We start from the raw sequence: 17270 nt of genomic DNA, 5'->3' as shown, positions 1-17270 counted from the left end.
TGTCGTATTACATACATTTTGGTTTGAAGGGTGCGCTAACGTTAAATTAGAGTTTTCTCCCCTCTTGTATTTTAAAAATACGTGTATGGTGATATAACTCATTAACCATATATTATTAAGACCTAGGGTCTTTTGATTTGAGGTCCTTGGTTAATGACCTTGAAATTGAGCTCAAGGTCATAGGTAAATTTGACGTTCTAGATTGTGACCTTTGCTTTTACCTCATATGTATACATGATAAAGCCATGGGACTTTTTGCATTAGGTTGCAAGCCAATTGACCTTGGAAAATCCAACCGGAAGTGACCTTGTGTAAACCGGAAGTAGCTATTTTTTGTACTTATTTAATATAAAAGCATACAGAACCATATATTTTTGGAATCAGTGTCAAGTAAACATTCAAATTATACCGGAAGTAACATTTTTCAAACCGGAAGTGACAAATTATCTCCTTTATTTAAAAAAAAATATATAGAAACCATATATTTTTGGAATCAGCATACAATAAGCTATCATTTGACGCTGGAAATGACATTTTAAACCGAATTTTAATATTTTCATATCAAACTAGATCTTTATGGGTGGGAGGACCTTCAACTGTTCTCTGAACAATTGGTTTTTAATTATTATTATTTTTTTTTTTCTTCCGCCTAATTTTTTTCTTGCGTAGTATTGTTGTTTCACAAGATGTCGCTTAGATATTTGGTATATGATATCGAACAGTTTATACGCTTTTGAAACTGACAACCGCTTAACCGAATACTTTATGTTGTAAGAGTTATCTCCCCAAACACTATTTTTCTTGTGGCCACTACTCCTTCGCAACCGTAAAAGATTACGACAAATTTATGTTACCAAATTGCTCGCTATATCTTCAGGATGTTGAATTTGGTTTTCACCGAAGCGTTCCGGAGACTCCATATGAGAGTTATTTCCCCTTATGCATTTGATATAAGTGATATGCATTTCTAACTGGTAAACCATAAGTGATAGAGACCTAGGGTCTTTTGATTTGAGGTCCTTGGTCCAAAAAAAAGAAAATTTGGTCAAGGTCAAAGGTCTAGGTCATATTTCAAATTTTGATTTTAGCTTATTTTCACTTCTTTTCAAAAACAGTATAAGATATCGACAACATATTATTACTAAATTGTTAGTTGCGACATGTCGTAACACATACATTTTGGTTTGAAGGGTGCGCTAACGTTAAATTAGAGTTTTCTCCCCTCTTGTATTTTAAAAATACGCGTATGGTGATATAACTCATTAACCATATATTATTAAGACCTAGAGTCTTTTGATTTGAGGTCCTTGGTTAATGACCTTGAAATTGAGCTCAAGGTCATAGGTAAATTTGACGTTCTAGATTTTGACCTTTGCTTTTACCTCATATGTATACATGATAAATCCATGGGACTTTTTGCATTAGGTTGCAAGCCATTTGACCTTGGAAAATCCAACCGGAAGTGACCTTGTGTAAACCGGAAGTAGCTATTTTTTGTACTTATTTAATATAAAAGCATATAGAACCATATATTTTTGGAATCTGTGTCAAGTAAACATTCAAATTATACCGGAAGTAACATTTTTCAAACTGGAAGTGACAAATTATCTCCTTTATTTAAAAAAAAAATGTATAGAAACCATATATTTTTGGAATCAGCATACAATAAGCTATCATTTGACGCTGGAAATGACATTTTAAACCGAATTTTAATATTTTCATATCAAACTAGATCTTTATGGGTGGGAGGACCTTCAACTGTTCTCTGAACAATTGGTTTTTAATTATTAGGTCTTTCCACTTTTCCGTGGAAAGACCTATTGGTTTTCTTCTGATTATTAGGTCTTTCCACTTTTCCGTGGAAAGACCTATTGGTTTTCTTTTGATTATTAGGTCTTTCCACTTTTCCGTGGAAAGACCTATTGGTTTTCTTCTGATTATTATTATTTTTTTTCTTCCGCCTAATTTTTCTTCTTGCGTAGTTTTGTTGTTTCATAAGATGTCGCTTAGATATTTGGAATATGATATCGTATAGTTTATACGCTTTTAAAACTGACAACCGCGTAACCAAATACCTTACGTTGTAAGAGTTTTCTCCCCAAACACTGTTTTTCTTGTGGCCACTACTCCTTCACAACCGTAAAAGATTACGACAAATTTATTTTACCAAATTGCTCGCTATATCTTCAGGATGTTGAGTTTGGTTTTCACCGAAGCGTTCCGGAGACTCCATATGAGAGTTATTTCCCCTTATACATTTGATATTAGTGATATGCATTTTTAACTGGTAAACGATAAGTGATAGAGACCTAGGGTCTTTTTATTTGAGGTCCTTGGTCCAAAAAAAAGAAAATTAGGTCAAGGTCAAAGGTCAAGGTCATATTCTAAATTTTGATTTTAGCTTATTTTCACTTCTTTTCAAAAACCGTATAAGATATCGACAACATATTATTACTAAATTGTTAGTTGCGACATGTAGTAACACATACATTTTGGTTTAAAGGGTGCGCTGACATTAAAATAGAGTTTTCTCCCCTCTTGTATTTAAAAATACGCATATGGTGATATAGCTCATTAACCATATATAATTAAGACCTAGGGTCTTTTGATTTGAGGTCCTTGGTTATTGACCTTGAAATTGAGCACAAGGTCATAGGTAAATTTGACGTTTTAGATTTTGACCTTTGCTTTTACCTCATATGTATACATGATAAAGCCATGGGACTTTTTGCATTAGGTTGCAAGCCATTTGACCTTAGAAAATCCAACCGGAAGTGACCTTGTGTAAACTGGAAGTAGCTTTTTTTTGTACTTATTTAATATAAAAGTATATAGAACCATATATTTTTGGAATCAGTGTCAAGTAAACATTCAAATTATACCGGAAGTAACATTTTTCAAACCGGAAGTGACAAATTGTCTCCCATATTTAAAAAAAAATGTATAGAAACCATATATTTTTTGAATCAGCGTACAATAAGCTATGATTTGACGCTGGAAATGACATTTTAAACCAAATTTTAATATTTTCATATTAAAATAGATCTTTACTGGTGGAAAGACCTTCAATTGTTCTGTGAACAATTGGTTTTTAATTATTATTTTTTTCTTCTGCCTAATTTTCCTTCTTGCATAGTTTTGTTGTTTCATTAGATGTCGCTTAGATATTTGGAATAATTGATATCGTATAGTTTATACGCTTTTAAAACTGACAACCGTGTAACCAAATACCTTACGTTGTAGGAGTTATCTCCCCAAACACCGTTTTTATACGCCCGTTTACAGGACGTATTATGGTATACCATTGTCTGTCCGTCCGTCCATCTGTCCGTCCGTCCGTCGTCAACATGTCGGACATTAACTCAAAAATGCTTTAACCAATTTGCATAAAACTTTGGTGAATTGTTTATATCTATTGACGTGAGCTCCCTTTCGTTTTTTATAAAATTTAGATTTTACGTTTCCGAGTTATGTGGTTTTATTCATTAAAAATAGGGGGGATTTTCCAGTTTTTGGACAATAAGTTAAGAATGCTTTCACCAACTTGCAAGAAATTGTGGTGAATTGTTTATATCTATTGACATGAGCTCCCTTTCGATTTTTGTAAATTTCAGATTTTACGTTTCCGAGTTACAGGGTTTTATTCATAAAAAAAGGGGGAATTTTCCAGTTTTTCGGACAAAAACTTATTTCAAAAATTGCTTTCAGCAATTTTTATGAAACTTTGGTGAATTGTTTGTATGTATTGATGTAAGCTCCCTTTCGAATTTTATAAACTTTACATTTTACATTTCTGAGTTATGGTGTTTTATTCATTAAAAAAAGGGTTGATTTTCCAGTTTTCGGACAATAACTCAAAAATGCTGTCACCAATTCTCATGAAACTTTGGTGAATTGTTTATATCTATTGATGAAAGCTCCCTTTTTATTTTCATAAATTTTTAATATAACATTGAGAATTAATTGAACTTTATTTGTTTATAGTCTAACAACAGATTTACTAAGTATTGCACAACAGCAAGAAATCTTTAATTGAATATAAATTCAATTCATATAACCAATTTCAAGATCTTTGACTACATTTATTCAGAAACCTATAATATGTAAAATATTTAATTACAATCCAAATTCAGACCTGAATCAATCTTGAATATTGTGGCCATTTTTGCCCAAACTGTTCAGGGTTGGACCTCTGCGGGCATATCTAGCTGCGCTCAGCGAAGCAGTTTATTCTTGTGGCCACTACTCCTTCGCAACTGTAAAAGATTACGACAAATTTATTTTACCAAATTGCTCGTTACATCGTCAGGATTAGGATTTTTATTTGACCGAAGCTATCCGGAGACTCCATATGAGAGTTATTCCCCCTTATGTATTTGATATAAGTGATATGCATTTCTAACTGGTAAACCATAAGTGATATTGGCCTAGGGTCTTTGGATTTGAGGTCCTTGGTCCAAATATGTGTTCTATGAAAAGGAATGGTGAAATGTTAAGTCTGCAGCTTGATAATGTTGAGTTGTAGCGAGTAAGCAAGTTTTACATCAGCCTTCCTATTTGCTGAAAGTTTGAAATTTTGCAACACTCATTTTAAAAGGAAAATTAAGTCAAAGTTTTCTCTGCTTCTTTGTAAGGGAATGTATGATTAAATATTTAGTCTTCAGCTTGATAATGTTCAGTTGTAGTGAGTAAGCAATTTTTACATTGCTGTGTAGCCACTTCCTGTTTGCTAATAGTTTGAAATTTTACAACACTCATTGTTAAAGGAAATTTTTGTCAAACTTTTCTTTGCTCCAATTGAAGTGAATGATTTTAATATTTGGTTTGGGAATGATCGGTAATGCTCCAGTTAAGATGTTACCTCAAACAATTGCATGCAACAACCCAGTCCAGACCTGGTGTTGGTCTTCATGACATAATGTACATAGAATATTTAAGAGAATAAAATCATAAAGGGCTTTTCCAACTTAATTGTGATGACGTATTTCACAAGTTTTCATTTGAAAAATGAAAGAAATTATACTTTATTATAGAGGTATGGTCTGTGAACTATATATATAAAGAAAGGCAATGAAAGTGCTGTACTCTCTATTTCATACCTGTCAACTGATCCGTATCTTGCGTGTGACACCCGAGAATTTCAACCCAAACACGGGATTTTTTAAATACCTGCCAGTCTTTAAATAACCCAGGAATTCGGAAAATGACCCGTTTTCACCTGGATTCTTGAGCCTTTAGACTGATTTCATAAATGATTTTCCTTTGAAATACCGGCAAATTCATAATTCTTCCTGGACAGGAAGTTCAACTAGCTGTGTTAACTGTCAAATTAAGTGACCCATTAAGTGCATGGTTTCACTTGACAGCTTTGGTGTCAAACACACTGTTAATTAACACCAATTACCTTAGCTTAAGGTCATAAATAATTTGTCTATTTCAAAGTTGTTTGACAATAAAATTGCGTTACTTCCCCTTTTTTGTCACCTTTCATGTAATATACTCCTTAATTTTATGGGTTTTTTTTTGTAAAAAGATAAAATCTAAAACAAATTGAATGCAAATACATATCAGAAAATTCTTTTATTTTTCTACCTTAGAACAATTAAAAAATTATTTTGAAAATATATTTTTCATCTCTCCTTCCTTTAAATGCTTAATTTTTATACGACCTCAAAAAAATTTTGCGGTTGTATATTGGTATGACGTTGGCGTCGTCGTCGTCGTTGTTGTCGCCATCCGACCAACCAACCATTATGGCCGCCATGGGTAAAAATAGAACATAGGGGTAAAATGTAGATTTTGGCTTATATCTCTGAAACCAAAGTATTTAGAGCAAATCTGCAGGGTGGTGAAATTGTTTATCAGGTCAAGATCTATCTGCCCTGAAATTTTCAGTTGAATCGGACAACCCGTTGTTGGGTTGCTGCCCCTGAATTGGTAATTTTAAGGAAATTTTGCCGGTTTTGGTTATTATCTTCAATATTATTATAGATAGAGATAAACTGTAAACAGCAATAATGTTCAGCAAAGTAAGATCTACAAATAAGTCTACTTGACCAAAATTGTCAGTTGACCCCTTAAGGAGTTATTGCCCTTTATAGTCAATTTTTAACCATTTTTTGTAAATTTTTTGTAATCTTTTACAAAAATCTTCTCCTCTGAAATTACTAAGACAAATTTAACCAAACTTGTCCACAATCATCATTAGGGTATCTAGTTTAAAAAATGTGTCCGATGACCCCGCCCGCGAACCAAGATGGCAGACATGGCTAAAAAATAGTACATAGGGTAAAATACAGTTTTTGGTTCATATCTCTGAAACCAAAGAATTTAGAGCAAATCTGATGAGGATAAATTGTTCATTAGGTCAAGATCTATCTGCCCTGAAATTTTCAGACCAATCAGGCAACATGTTGTTGGGTTACTGCCCCTGAATTGGTAATTTTAAGAAAATTTTGCAGCTTTTGGTTATTATCTTGAATATTATTATAGATAGAGATAAACTGTAAACAGCAATAATGTACAGCAAAGTTAGATCTACAAATAAGTCAACATGACCAAAATTGTCAATTGACCCCTTAAGGAGTTATTGCCCTTTATAGTCAATTTTTTACAATTTTCATAAATTTTGTAAATTTTTGTAAATTTTTACAAAATATTTTCCACTGTAACTACTGGGCCAAGTTCATTATAGATAGAGATAATAGTAAGGAGCAAGAATGTTCAGTAAAGTAAGATCTACAAACACATCACCATCACCAAAACACAATTTTGTCATGAATCCATCTGTGTCCTTTGTTTAATATGCACATAGACCAAGGTGAGCGACACAGGCTCTTTAGAGCCTCTAAGTCTAGTTTCCAGACAATAACTTGTGTTCAAGTGTATGGATCTCTCTGAAATTGTACTGCAAGGTACCATACCACAAAGGGAAGGCTGGGATTGATTTTGGGGGTAATTGCCTCAAAATATTAGGAATTTGGGGCCAAAAAGGGGCAAAAAATAAACATTTTTCTAGTTTCCAGACAATAACTTGTGTGGAAGTGTATGGATCTTTCTGAAATTGTACTACAAGGTTCCATATCACAAAGGGAAAGGTGGAATTGAGTTTGGGGGTAATTGCCCAAAAACGTTTAGGAATAAGGGGCCAAAAAGGGCCCAAAAATAAGCATTTTTCTAGTTTCCAGACAATAACTTGTGTTCAAGTGTATGGATCTCTCTGAAACTGTACTGCAAGGTACCATACCACAAAGTGAAGGCTGGGATTGATTTTGGGGGTAATTGCCTCAAAATTTTAGGAATTAGGGGCCAAAAAGGGGAAAAAAAACAAGCATTTTTGTCGAGCCTTCGACTTTTGTCGAAAAAGCGAGACAAAGCGATCCTACATTCCGTCTGCGTCGGCGGCGTCCACAAATATTCACTCTGTGGTTAAAGTTTTTGAAATTTTAATAACTTTCTTAAACTACCCTGGATTTCTACCAAACTTGGACAGAAGCTTGTTTATGATCATAAGATAATATTCAAAAGTAAATTTTGTAAAAAAAAAATTCCCATTTTTTCCGTATTTTACTTATAAATGGACTTAGTTTTTCTGCCAGGAAACATTACATTCACTCTGTGGTTAAAGTTTTTGAAATTTTAATAACTTTCTTAAACTATCCTGGATTTGTACCAAACTTGGAAAGAAGCTTGTTTGTGATCATAAGATAGTATCCAGAAGTAAATTTTGTAAAAAAAAAATTCCCATTTTTTTCGTATTTTACTTATAAATGGACTTAGTTTTTCTGCCAGTTAACATTACATTCACTCTGTGGTTAAAGTTTTTAAAATTTTAACAACTTTCTTAAACTATCCTGGATTTGTACCAAACTTGGAGAGAAGCTTGTTTATGATTAAAAGCTAGTATCTAAAAGGAAATTTTGTTAAAATTTTGTTCCATTTTTTCCGTATTTTACTTATAAATGGACTTAGTTTTTCTTCCAGTTAACATTACATAACAGTCTGCAGTTTAAGTTTTTATTTTAAAACATTTATTAGATTCATAAACTATCCTGGATTTTTACAAAACTTGGACAGAAGCTACTTACAATCAAAAGATAGTATAGAGAGGAATATTTTTATTAATTTTTTTCCTCATTTTTGTTGAGCCTGTGATTAACAGCAGAAGTAGGCGAGACACTGGGTTCCGCGGAACCCTTACGAATTTTTCTAGTTTCAGGACAATAACTTGTGCGTAAGTGTATGGATCTTTATGAAATTGTACTACGAGGTTCCATATCACAAAGGGAAGCTGGAATTGACTTTGGGGGTAATTGCCCAAAACGCTTAGGAATAAGGGGCCAAAAATAAGCATTTTTCTAGTTTCCAGACAATAACTTGTGTTCAAGTATATGGATCGCTCTGAAATTGTACTGCAAGGTACCATACCACAAAGGGAAGGCTGGGATTGATTTTGGAGGTAATTGCCTCAAAATTTTAGGAATTAGGGGCCAAAAAGGGGGCAAAAAACAAGCATTTTTCTAGTTTCCAGACAATAACTTGTGTCCAAGTGTATGGATCTCTCTGAAATTGTACTGCAAGGTACCATACCACAAAGGGAAGGCTGGGATTGAGTTTGGGGATGATGAATCATTAGGGGGTTCAAAAAATTTGGGGGGGATTTTTTTTTCCTTTTTTTCCTTTTTTTTTCTTTAAAATTTTCCATCTTAAGTTGGTTATTTCTGATTTATATATAAAAGCAAATAATAATGATATGGTTTGAATAGGTAAATTAAAAATTTTTAAGTTCTTGGACCACATTCATTCTGTGTCAGAAACCTATGCTATTTAATCACAATCCAAATTCAGTGCTGTATCAAGCTTGAATGTTGTGTCCATACTTGCCCCAACTGTTCAGGGTTCGACCTCTGCAGTCGTATCAAGCTGCGCCCAGGAGCATTTTATTGTATTATATATTAATATCAACAAACTTTTTCAAGCTGCACATTATGATACATACTGCGAAACAGGAAGCTTGAGAATTAAGATAAAAAAAGCAAAATAAAACAAGTAGGTTGAGAATTGATATAAAACAATGAATGAAAAAAGAAGAGGGGGTATGGCTTGGCTTGAAATGACAAAGTATAACACATTAATATTTCAATGGCTTATTATGCAATGAAAAATTAAAATTAAAGTATTAAATTATTTTCAGTTAGTACTTAACCATGTGAACATATTTTGGAAACTGTTCGATTTAAAATATAAAGAAATGTCCCCTAAATACTTATATTCAGCTGAAAAAAAGTTCGTACACGTTATGATCTGAGATTTTCTTCTTCAATGCAGGTCATGATGACCTGCATTTTCATTTTCATAGGTTGACAGGTATGCTATTTACTGGTTACTTTCTAGTTTTTTTTTTTATCTCAAGTACATTTACTGCATGTTTTGTCATTAAGAAAGTTGGTTGGAAAAAACAGTGCCCTGTAAAAATTTTACAAGGAAACATTATGGGAAAGTATTTCATTATTAGTTGAACTATGCTTTAATTTTTCATAACATGAATCATTACAACTACGTATATTGTTTAAAGCTTTTTGAAACCATATTGCTAATTTTTTAGATGGTCTTGTTTTTTCTTGGGGAGCAAATAATTATGGCCAGTTGGGAACAGGTAGTTCTTCACAACACATGGATACACCCCAACCCTTGCTTAGTATACGAGGGATACCAGTATCACAGATTATAGCTGGAGGAAACCATTGTTTCATTTTGTCTATGTCTGGTGGGTTGTTTGGATGGGGAAGAAATAGGTCAGTATAAAGTATGAAATAGGTTAGTATAGCATAATGAAGATAGTACACAAATGTCAGTTGAAATATGAGTCTCCATAAAACACACTGAAAAAAAACAGTGATAATCTCACTGAGACCAGGTACACTGACAGATTAAGTATCTTATTCATGTGATTCCTATGTCATATCCATGAGTAGCAAGAGTCAGGAATACAAAAATGGTAATAAAGTAAATGGACCATGTATAGTAAACCTTACGATTTATATAAAATAAGATGTGGTATGATTGCCAATGAGACAACTCTTCACAAGAGACCAAATGACACAGAAATTAACAACTATAGGTCACTGTACGGCCTTCAACAATGAGCAAAGCCCATACCACATAGTCAGCTATAAAAGGCCCATGAAATGACAAATGTAAAGCAAATCAAATGAGAAAACTAACAGCCTAATTTATGTACAAAATAATGAACCAAAACCAAATATGTTACACATCAACAAAAGACAACCACTGAATTACAGGCTCCTGACTTGGGACAGGCACATACAGAATGTGGCGGGGTTAAACTTGTTTGAAGGCGCAAACCCTGCCCCTAACCTGGGACAGTGGTGTAACAGTACAACATAAGAATAAACTATAAAAAACAGTTGAAAAAGGCTTAACTCATCAGATGGATACAAATAGAAATACATCTAACAAAAACACAGAGTGGACGTGGACGGGTACTTATACATACCCACAGCAAAAAAAAAAACATTAAGTACAGATCTGAGAGTACTCACAGTTACTGACAGCTAGTTCAAAGTCAATAACAACTAATAAAAAAATCATGCATCTAAGACTAAAATATCAATCAGTACACATCCAACGGATTTAGTGTAAAGACGTCATAAACAGTCAGAGAAAAACATGACCTTGTACAATGCCAAGTTACAGGTATCGACAGATTGTAGAGCCATGAATGTGCATATGTATTTATAAATAATATTTAGTTTGATTTTAATTTACTGATAACAAAAATATTAATACCAATAAAAACAATATTCAAAGATCTTATTAGAGTGTTGAATTGGTAACCTTTTAGAAAACGTTTATTTAAAGGATCGATAAGTTTACCCAGATTGTTTCCAAATTTCAGGGCTCGGTAATGAACATCTCCATAAAAATGAGGATGTGCTATTCCGTTTGAAATAAGTTTTTATACGACCGCAAAAAATTTTTGCGGTCGTATATTGGTATGACGTTGGCGTCGTCGTCGTCGTCGTCGTCCGACGTCGTCCGAAGACACATTGGTTTTCGCACTCTAACTTTAGTTTAAGTGAATGAATCTCTATGAAATTTTACCATAAGGTTCAATACCACAAAAGGAAGGTTGGGATTGATTTTGGGGGTTATGGTACCACCAGTTAAGGAATTAGGGGCCAAAAATAAGCATTTTTGTAACTTCCAGACATAACTTGTGTGTTAGTGTATGAATCTCTCTGACATTGTACCACAAGGTTCCATATCACACAGGGAATGCTGGGATTGATTTTGGGGGTAATTGCCTAAAAATATTAGGAATTAGGGGCCAAAAAAGGGGCAAAAAACAAGCATTTTTCCAGTTTCATGACAATAACTTGTGTGTAAGTGTATGGATCTTTCTGAAATTGTACTACAAGGTTCCATATCACAAAGGGAAAGCTGGAATTGAGTTTGGGGGTAATAGCCCAAAACGTTTAGGAATAAGGGGCCAAAAAGGGTCCAAAAATAATCATTTTTCTAGTTTCCAGACAATAACTTGTGTTCAAGTGTATGGATCGCTGTGAAATTGTACCACAAGTATCCATATCACACAGGGAATGCTGGGATTGATTTTGGGGGTAATTGCCTCAAAATATTAGGAATTAGGGGCCAAAAAAGGGGCAAAAAACAAGCATTTTTCCAGTTTCATGACAATAACTTGTGTGTAAGTGTATGGATCTTTCTGAAATTGTACTACAAGGTTCCATATCACAAAGGGAAAGCTGGAATTGAGTTTTGGTGTAATTGCCGAAAACGTTTAGGAATAAGGGGCTAAGAAGGGTCGAAAAATAAGCATTTTTCTAGTTTCCAGACAATAACTTGTGTTCAAGTGTATGGATCTCTCTGAAATTGTACTGCAAGGTACCATACCACAAAGGGAAGGCTGGGATTGATTTTGGGGGTAATTGCCTAATCTAACCGTGTATTTAGATTCTTAATTTTTGGTCCTGTTTTCGAATTGGTCTACATTAAGGTCCAAAGGGTCCAAAATTAAACTTAGTTTGATTTTAACAAAAATTGAATTCTTGGGGTTCTTTGATATGCTGAATCTAAACATGTACTTAGTTTTTTTATTATGGGCCCAGTATTCAAGTTGGTCCAAATCGGGGTCCAAAATTAAACTTTGTTTAATTTCAACAAAAATTGAATATAAGGGGTTCTTCGATATGCTGAATCTAACCATATATTTAGATTTTTGATATTTGGGCCCCGTTATCAAATTGGTTCACATTGAGGTTTAAAGGGTCCAAAATTGAACTTTATTTGATTTCATCAAAAATTGAATTCTTGGGGTTCTTTGATATGCTGAATCTAACCATGGATTTAGATTTTGGATATTGGAATACCACAAAGGGATGGTAAGAATTGTCTTTGGGAGTTATGGCTCAAACCGTTAAGGAATAAGGTGCAAAAAAGGGGGGAAAAGGGTTTCCAGGTTAATGGACAATTACTTAAGTACAAAACATAATTTAAAAGGCAGTGTAAGGTTGGTAATTGAAACTCATTTGAATATCTCACCTAAACTGCTTTTAAATTATGTATATTGGAAATTTGCCAAAAACTTTATTATTAATAAATTCCATTGGAAATTTGCCAAGTACTTTAGTTTAATGAACTTCATTGGAAATTTGCCAATATAAAATGTTGCTGATGGAGCTTTTTTGTTTATCTCACCTAAACTGCTTTTAAATTATGTATATTGGAAATTTGCCAAAAACTTTATTTTTAATAAATTTCATTGGAAATTTGCCAATAACTTTAGTTTAATGAACTTCATTGGAAATTTGCCCAAAACTTTATTTTTAATAAATTTCATTGGAAATTTGCCAATAACTTTAGTTTAATAAACTTCATTGTATTTTTTCTAGTTTCCAGACAATAACTTGTGTGTAAGTGTATGGATCTCTCTAAAATTGTACTGGGGGGGGGGGGGGGGGGGTGGAAAAAGGGGGGGGGGATTTTTTTCCCCAATTTTTTGGGGTTCATATTTTTTTTCTTCAAAGTTTTTGTAATCTTCAATTGCACAGTATTGCGCAATAACAAGAAATCTCCAATTGCACAGTATTGCGCAATTTCACAGTATTGGGCAATAGCAAGAAATCTTCAATTGCATAGTATTGCGCAAAAGCAAGAAATCTTTAATTGCACAGTATTGCGCAATAGCACAGTATTACACAATAGCACAGTATTGCGCAATAGCAAGAAATCTTCAATTACACAGTATTGCGCAATAGCAAGAAATCTTCAATTGCACAGTATTGTGCAATAGCAAGAAATCTTCAATTGAAAATAAATACAAATCTTTTAACCAATTTCAATGGGATTCATTTAAAGTCTTTAATTTTTGGGGGTTCTTACCTTGTATTACTTTTTTGGATATTGGGCCCCATTTTTAAATTGGTCTACATTGAGGTCAAAAGGGTCCAAAATTAAATTTTGTTTGATTTCATCAAAAACTGAATGATTGCAGCTGTATGATATGCTGAATCTTATTGTGTATTTAGATTTTTTATTTTGGGCCCTGTTTTCAAATTAGTCCATATTAAGGTTTGAAGGGTCCAAAATTAAACTTTTGATTGATTTCAACTAAAATTAAATTTTTTGGTGTTTTTTTATATGCTGAATCTAACCATGTTGTTAGATTTTGGATATCAGACCATTCTAGGTAAAATGAATGTCCCATTTCAAATTTTTAAGCTCTTTGACCACATTTATTTTGTGTCAGAAACCTATATTATGTCAAAAATTTGATCACAATCCAAATTCAGACAGTATCAAGCTTGAATATTGTGTCCAAACTTGCCCCAACTGGTCAAGGTTCGACCTCTGCGGTCGTATCAGGCTGCGCTCTGCGAAGCATTTTATTTACAGGTACAACCAAACTTCAAAACCAAATCTTAATATCTTTGGAAGAATTTAGTCAAGGTTTTAAGTAATTTGTGGTACCGAAATCCCTGACTTAATAATTTACCAGTAATACATAGATTACGTTCATTGAAATCCAAAACGTCACAATAGACACGGGCATAGCGAACGAGTTGTGATATATAAACACCGTAAGATGGTGTCAAAGGAAATCACTGTCCAAAAAAGGAAAATTAACAAAAGGGAACTAAAAATCATCCCTTTTGTCGTAAATTTTAGTATGGAGTTTCCCGTGTAAAACTGAAATATCTAAATCTAGGAAAGGATGTTATTACCGTTTATATTTGATTTATTTAAAGTAAGTGCCTTTGGGTAAATTTCGGCAGTATATTTAGAAAATTCTTGATTATTTAAAAAAAATATATCAAGATTACGGTAAGTGTTGTTGAATTTATCAATTAGATGCAATTTAGACGGGTCTTTACTGAGTTTGGTCATAAACTGTGATTCATAACAGTGCAAGAACAAGTCTGCTATTAAAGGGGCGCAATTGGTGCCCATAGGAATACCAACAACCTGTCGTTAAACTTTATTGCCGAAACGTACTTAAATATTATCAAGGAGAAAATTAACAGCTTCAATCATCTCACTACACCTCCAGTAAGTATATCTAGCATATTTACCTTTCTCATTAGAGAAGAAGGCTTTAAATGAGTTGCAGAAAATATATTTGCATTCAGATTTACCAAACTATGATTTAATTAAATAGGAAAACTTTTGTTTGATAAGATAGTGTGGAAGTGTAGTGTAAAGAGTTGAAAAGTCAAAACTGTCAACAGAATAAAAAATACCATCAAAAGCACGTAATTTATCTAAAACATCCAAAGAATTATTTACACTCCAAAAATAGTTAATTCCACTATTTTCATATATTTTATTACAATAGTTAAATATAAGTTCTTTGATAGTAATTAAGGAACTAGTTAAAAAGTACTGAAAGATTAGTTGTAGAACACTTACTACAGGCCGAGATGAAACGATATTTTACTGGTTTTTTGTGTAGTTTAGGTAACCAATACATAATAGGGACCTTCAAATGTTCAGAAGAGGCCTTAAGCTGTGGTGTGGTTATGATATGTTTGAATTTAATACTTACAGGTTTTAAACAAATTATTATCCTCACTGAACTAGAAAACTGAGATATCAACAAGGGCCCTGCTTGTATATTTGTGTGATGCAATCAAGCAAATAATTTATACCTTTGCAAACAAAGCAATGCAACAACTAGATAGGAAGTTTTTTTCCAAAATTAAACAGCCAAATTTTTCCAAAAATTAATATGCATATCTACGTATTATACACAATGTTTGTGCAAAATGTCATTGACCTCCCTTCCATAAGAATAGCATTTTATTTTGACTCAAAACAAGTTTTAAATACAAATTCACACATGGAATCAATTTGGAATAGTATATAATTATAGAAAAAACAAAGGATATGGGGTATCCATCCATGACACAAAATCAGTACGTGCACAGCAAAAAAAACAAATCAGTATTTGAAGTGAAAAATTTAATGTGGATAGGAATGAGGTCCAAGAATATACCTATATAAAAATTTTCATTGTAATAATAGTACAGAAAGAAGTTTCACAAAATTTATGATAAAATTTGTGATTTTTTTTCCCCAAATTAATTAGCCGAATTTCGCCAAAATATAATATGCACACCTAAATATTATGCACAACAACTGTACAAAATTTCATTGGCCTCTTACCTATACTTTTGGAGTTTTTACGTTTAAAAAAACTGATGTGGTTATGATCATGATGATAAGACTGAATTAGAATAGGGAAGTTGTGACATCCATGTGTGCCGAAAGTTATATGTGATTAATGTATATGATAGTCTGTTATTTTCTCTCTGACTTTTTAATCATTTATTTACAGCTGGGTTAAATATCATCTGTGATTATGATTACCTCAAATTTTCATAGCAGTGAAATTTTTTCACTAAATGTCCCACTCAAATACAGTGAAAATTAAAGAAAAGAAAAATTCTCAATAAGTGGTATGCAGTGATTAAAAATTATTTACCAAACTTGCTAGATTTGATAGATAAAGACTTATTATTAAAGTGTGTATAGCATACAGTAGAATGTATAAATTACTGATCACATAGTATATAAAAAAGGATAAAAAACTTTCCAGTGTTAATCTAATAAAATGTAACAATTGTAAGAAATTGTGCATCACACCTTGTACTAAATGTAATAAATGTATTCAGTTAAAACAAAAGTCCTGTTTTATTCATGTATTATTAGGGCACAGTAGGGCCCTGCATCTAGGATGCAGGAGCCCTATAGTTTTCACTTTGTCCCTCTGTCCGTCTCTCCGTCTGTCTGTTAACAGTTTTTTAAACGCAAAAACTCCAAAATTATAGGTAAGAGGCCATTGAAATTTTGTATAGTTGTTGTGCATAATATTTAGGTGTGCATATTATTTTTGCGAAATTCGGCTAATAAATTTGGGAAAAAAATCACAAATTTTATCATAAATTTTGTGAAACTTCTTTCTGTGCTATTATTACAATGAAAATTTATATAGGTACAATATACTATTCCAAATTGATTCCATGTGTGAATTTGTATTAAAAACTTGTTTTGAGTCAAAATAAAATGCTATTCTTATGGGAGGGAGGCCAATGACATTTTGCACAAACATTGTGCATAATATGAAGATATGCACTTTATTTTTTGGAAAAATTTGGCTGTTTAATTTTGGAAAAAAACTTCCTATCTAGTTGTTGCATTGCTTTGTTTGCAACAGTATAAATTATTTGCTTGTTTGCATCACACAAATATACAAGCAGGGCCTTTGTTGATATCTCAGTTTTCTAGTTCGTTGAGGATAATAATTTGTTTAAAACCTGTAAAATGTTAAATATATTTCTTTCAGCTTTGGACAACTTGGTGTGAATGATGAGAATGGTAAGACAGTAGAGTGTTAATGAAAAATAGGACAGACATTTCTTTGACAAACCAGACTATTCACAATTTTGATTTTGCAAATACATTTTATTATGAGAATGTTTGAAATTTTGGCTTTGAATTTGAATTAAGATTAATATGAAGATCTGAATTTTGCACAGAGATCATGATGTTTGATCAGACCAATATATATAGATAATTAATCCCATAGAACACACAGCTGTAACAATTTAAAGAAGAAAGTAGGTCAAATTGAAAACCACAAAGAAAGTCAGATTTTCTATCCATATATATGGTAGAATTTCAGTCACCTTTTTCATCTCGTTCACATGGCTTGAGGCTGATAATTATGT

The 17270-nt window shown here is 32.7% G+C and overlaps 1 protein-coding gene across 5 annotated transcripts in view; it reads left to right on the top strand.

Moving 5' to 3' along the window:
- The window catches only part of LOC127709697 (probable E3 ubiquitin-protein ligase HERC4), a 428281-nt gene that overhangs the window by 61431 nt on the left and 349580 nt on the right, over positions 1-17270 (top strand). For all 5 annotated transcript variants that reach the window (XM_052215333.1, XM_052215334.1, XM_052215335.1 and 2 more), the window contains exons 5-6: positions 9605-9794; positions 16886-16917. In XM_052215333.1, the coding sequence (XP_052071293.1) occupies positions 9605-9794; positions 16886-16917 (222 nt within the window). The remainder of the gene's footprint in view (positions 1-9604; positions 9795-16885; positions 16918-17270) is intronic.

This window comes from Mytilus californianus, unplaced genomic scaffold (assembly GCF_021869535.1).
Source record: "Mytilus californianus isolate M0D057914Y unplaced genomic scaffold, xbMytCali1.0.p SCAF_7, whole genome shotgun sequence".
Lineage (NCBI taxonomy): Eukaryota > Metazoa > Mollusca > Bivalvia > Mytilida > Mytilidae > Mytilus > Mytilus californianus.
The sequence above is the reverse complement of the archived record's forward strand: the minus strand, read 5'-3'. Positions and strand labels throughout refer to the sequence as shown.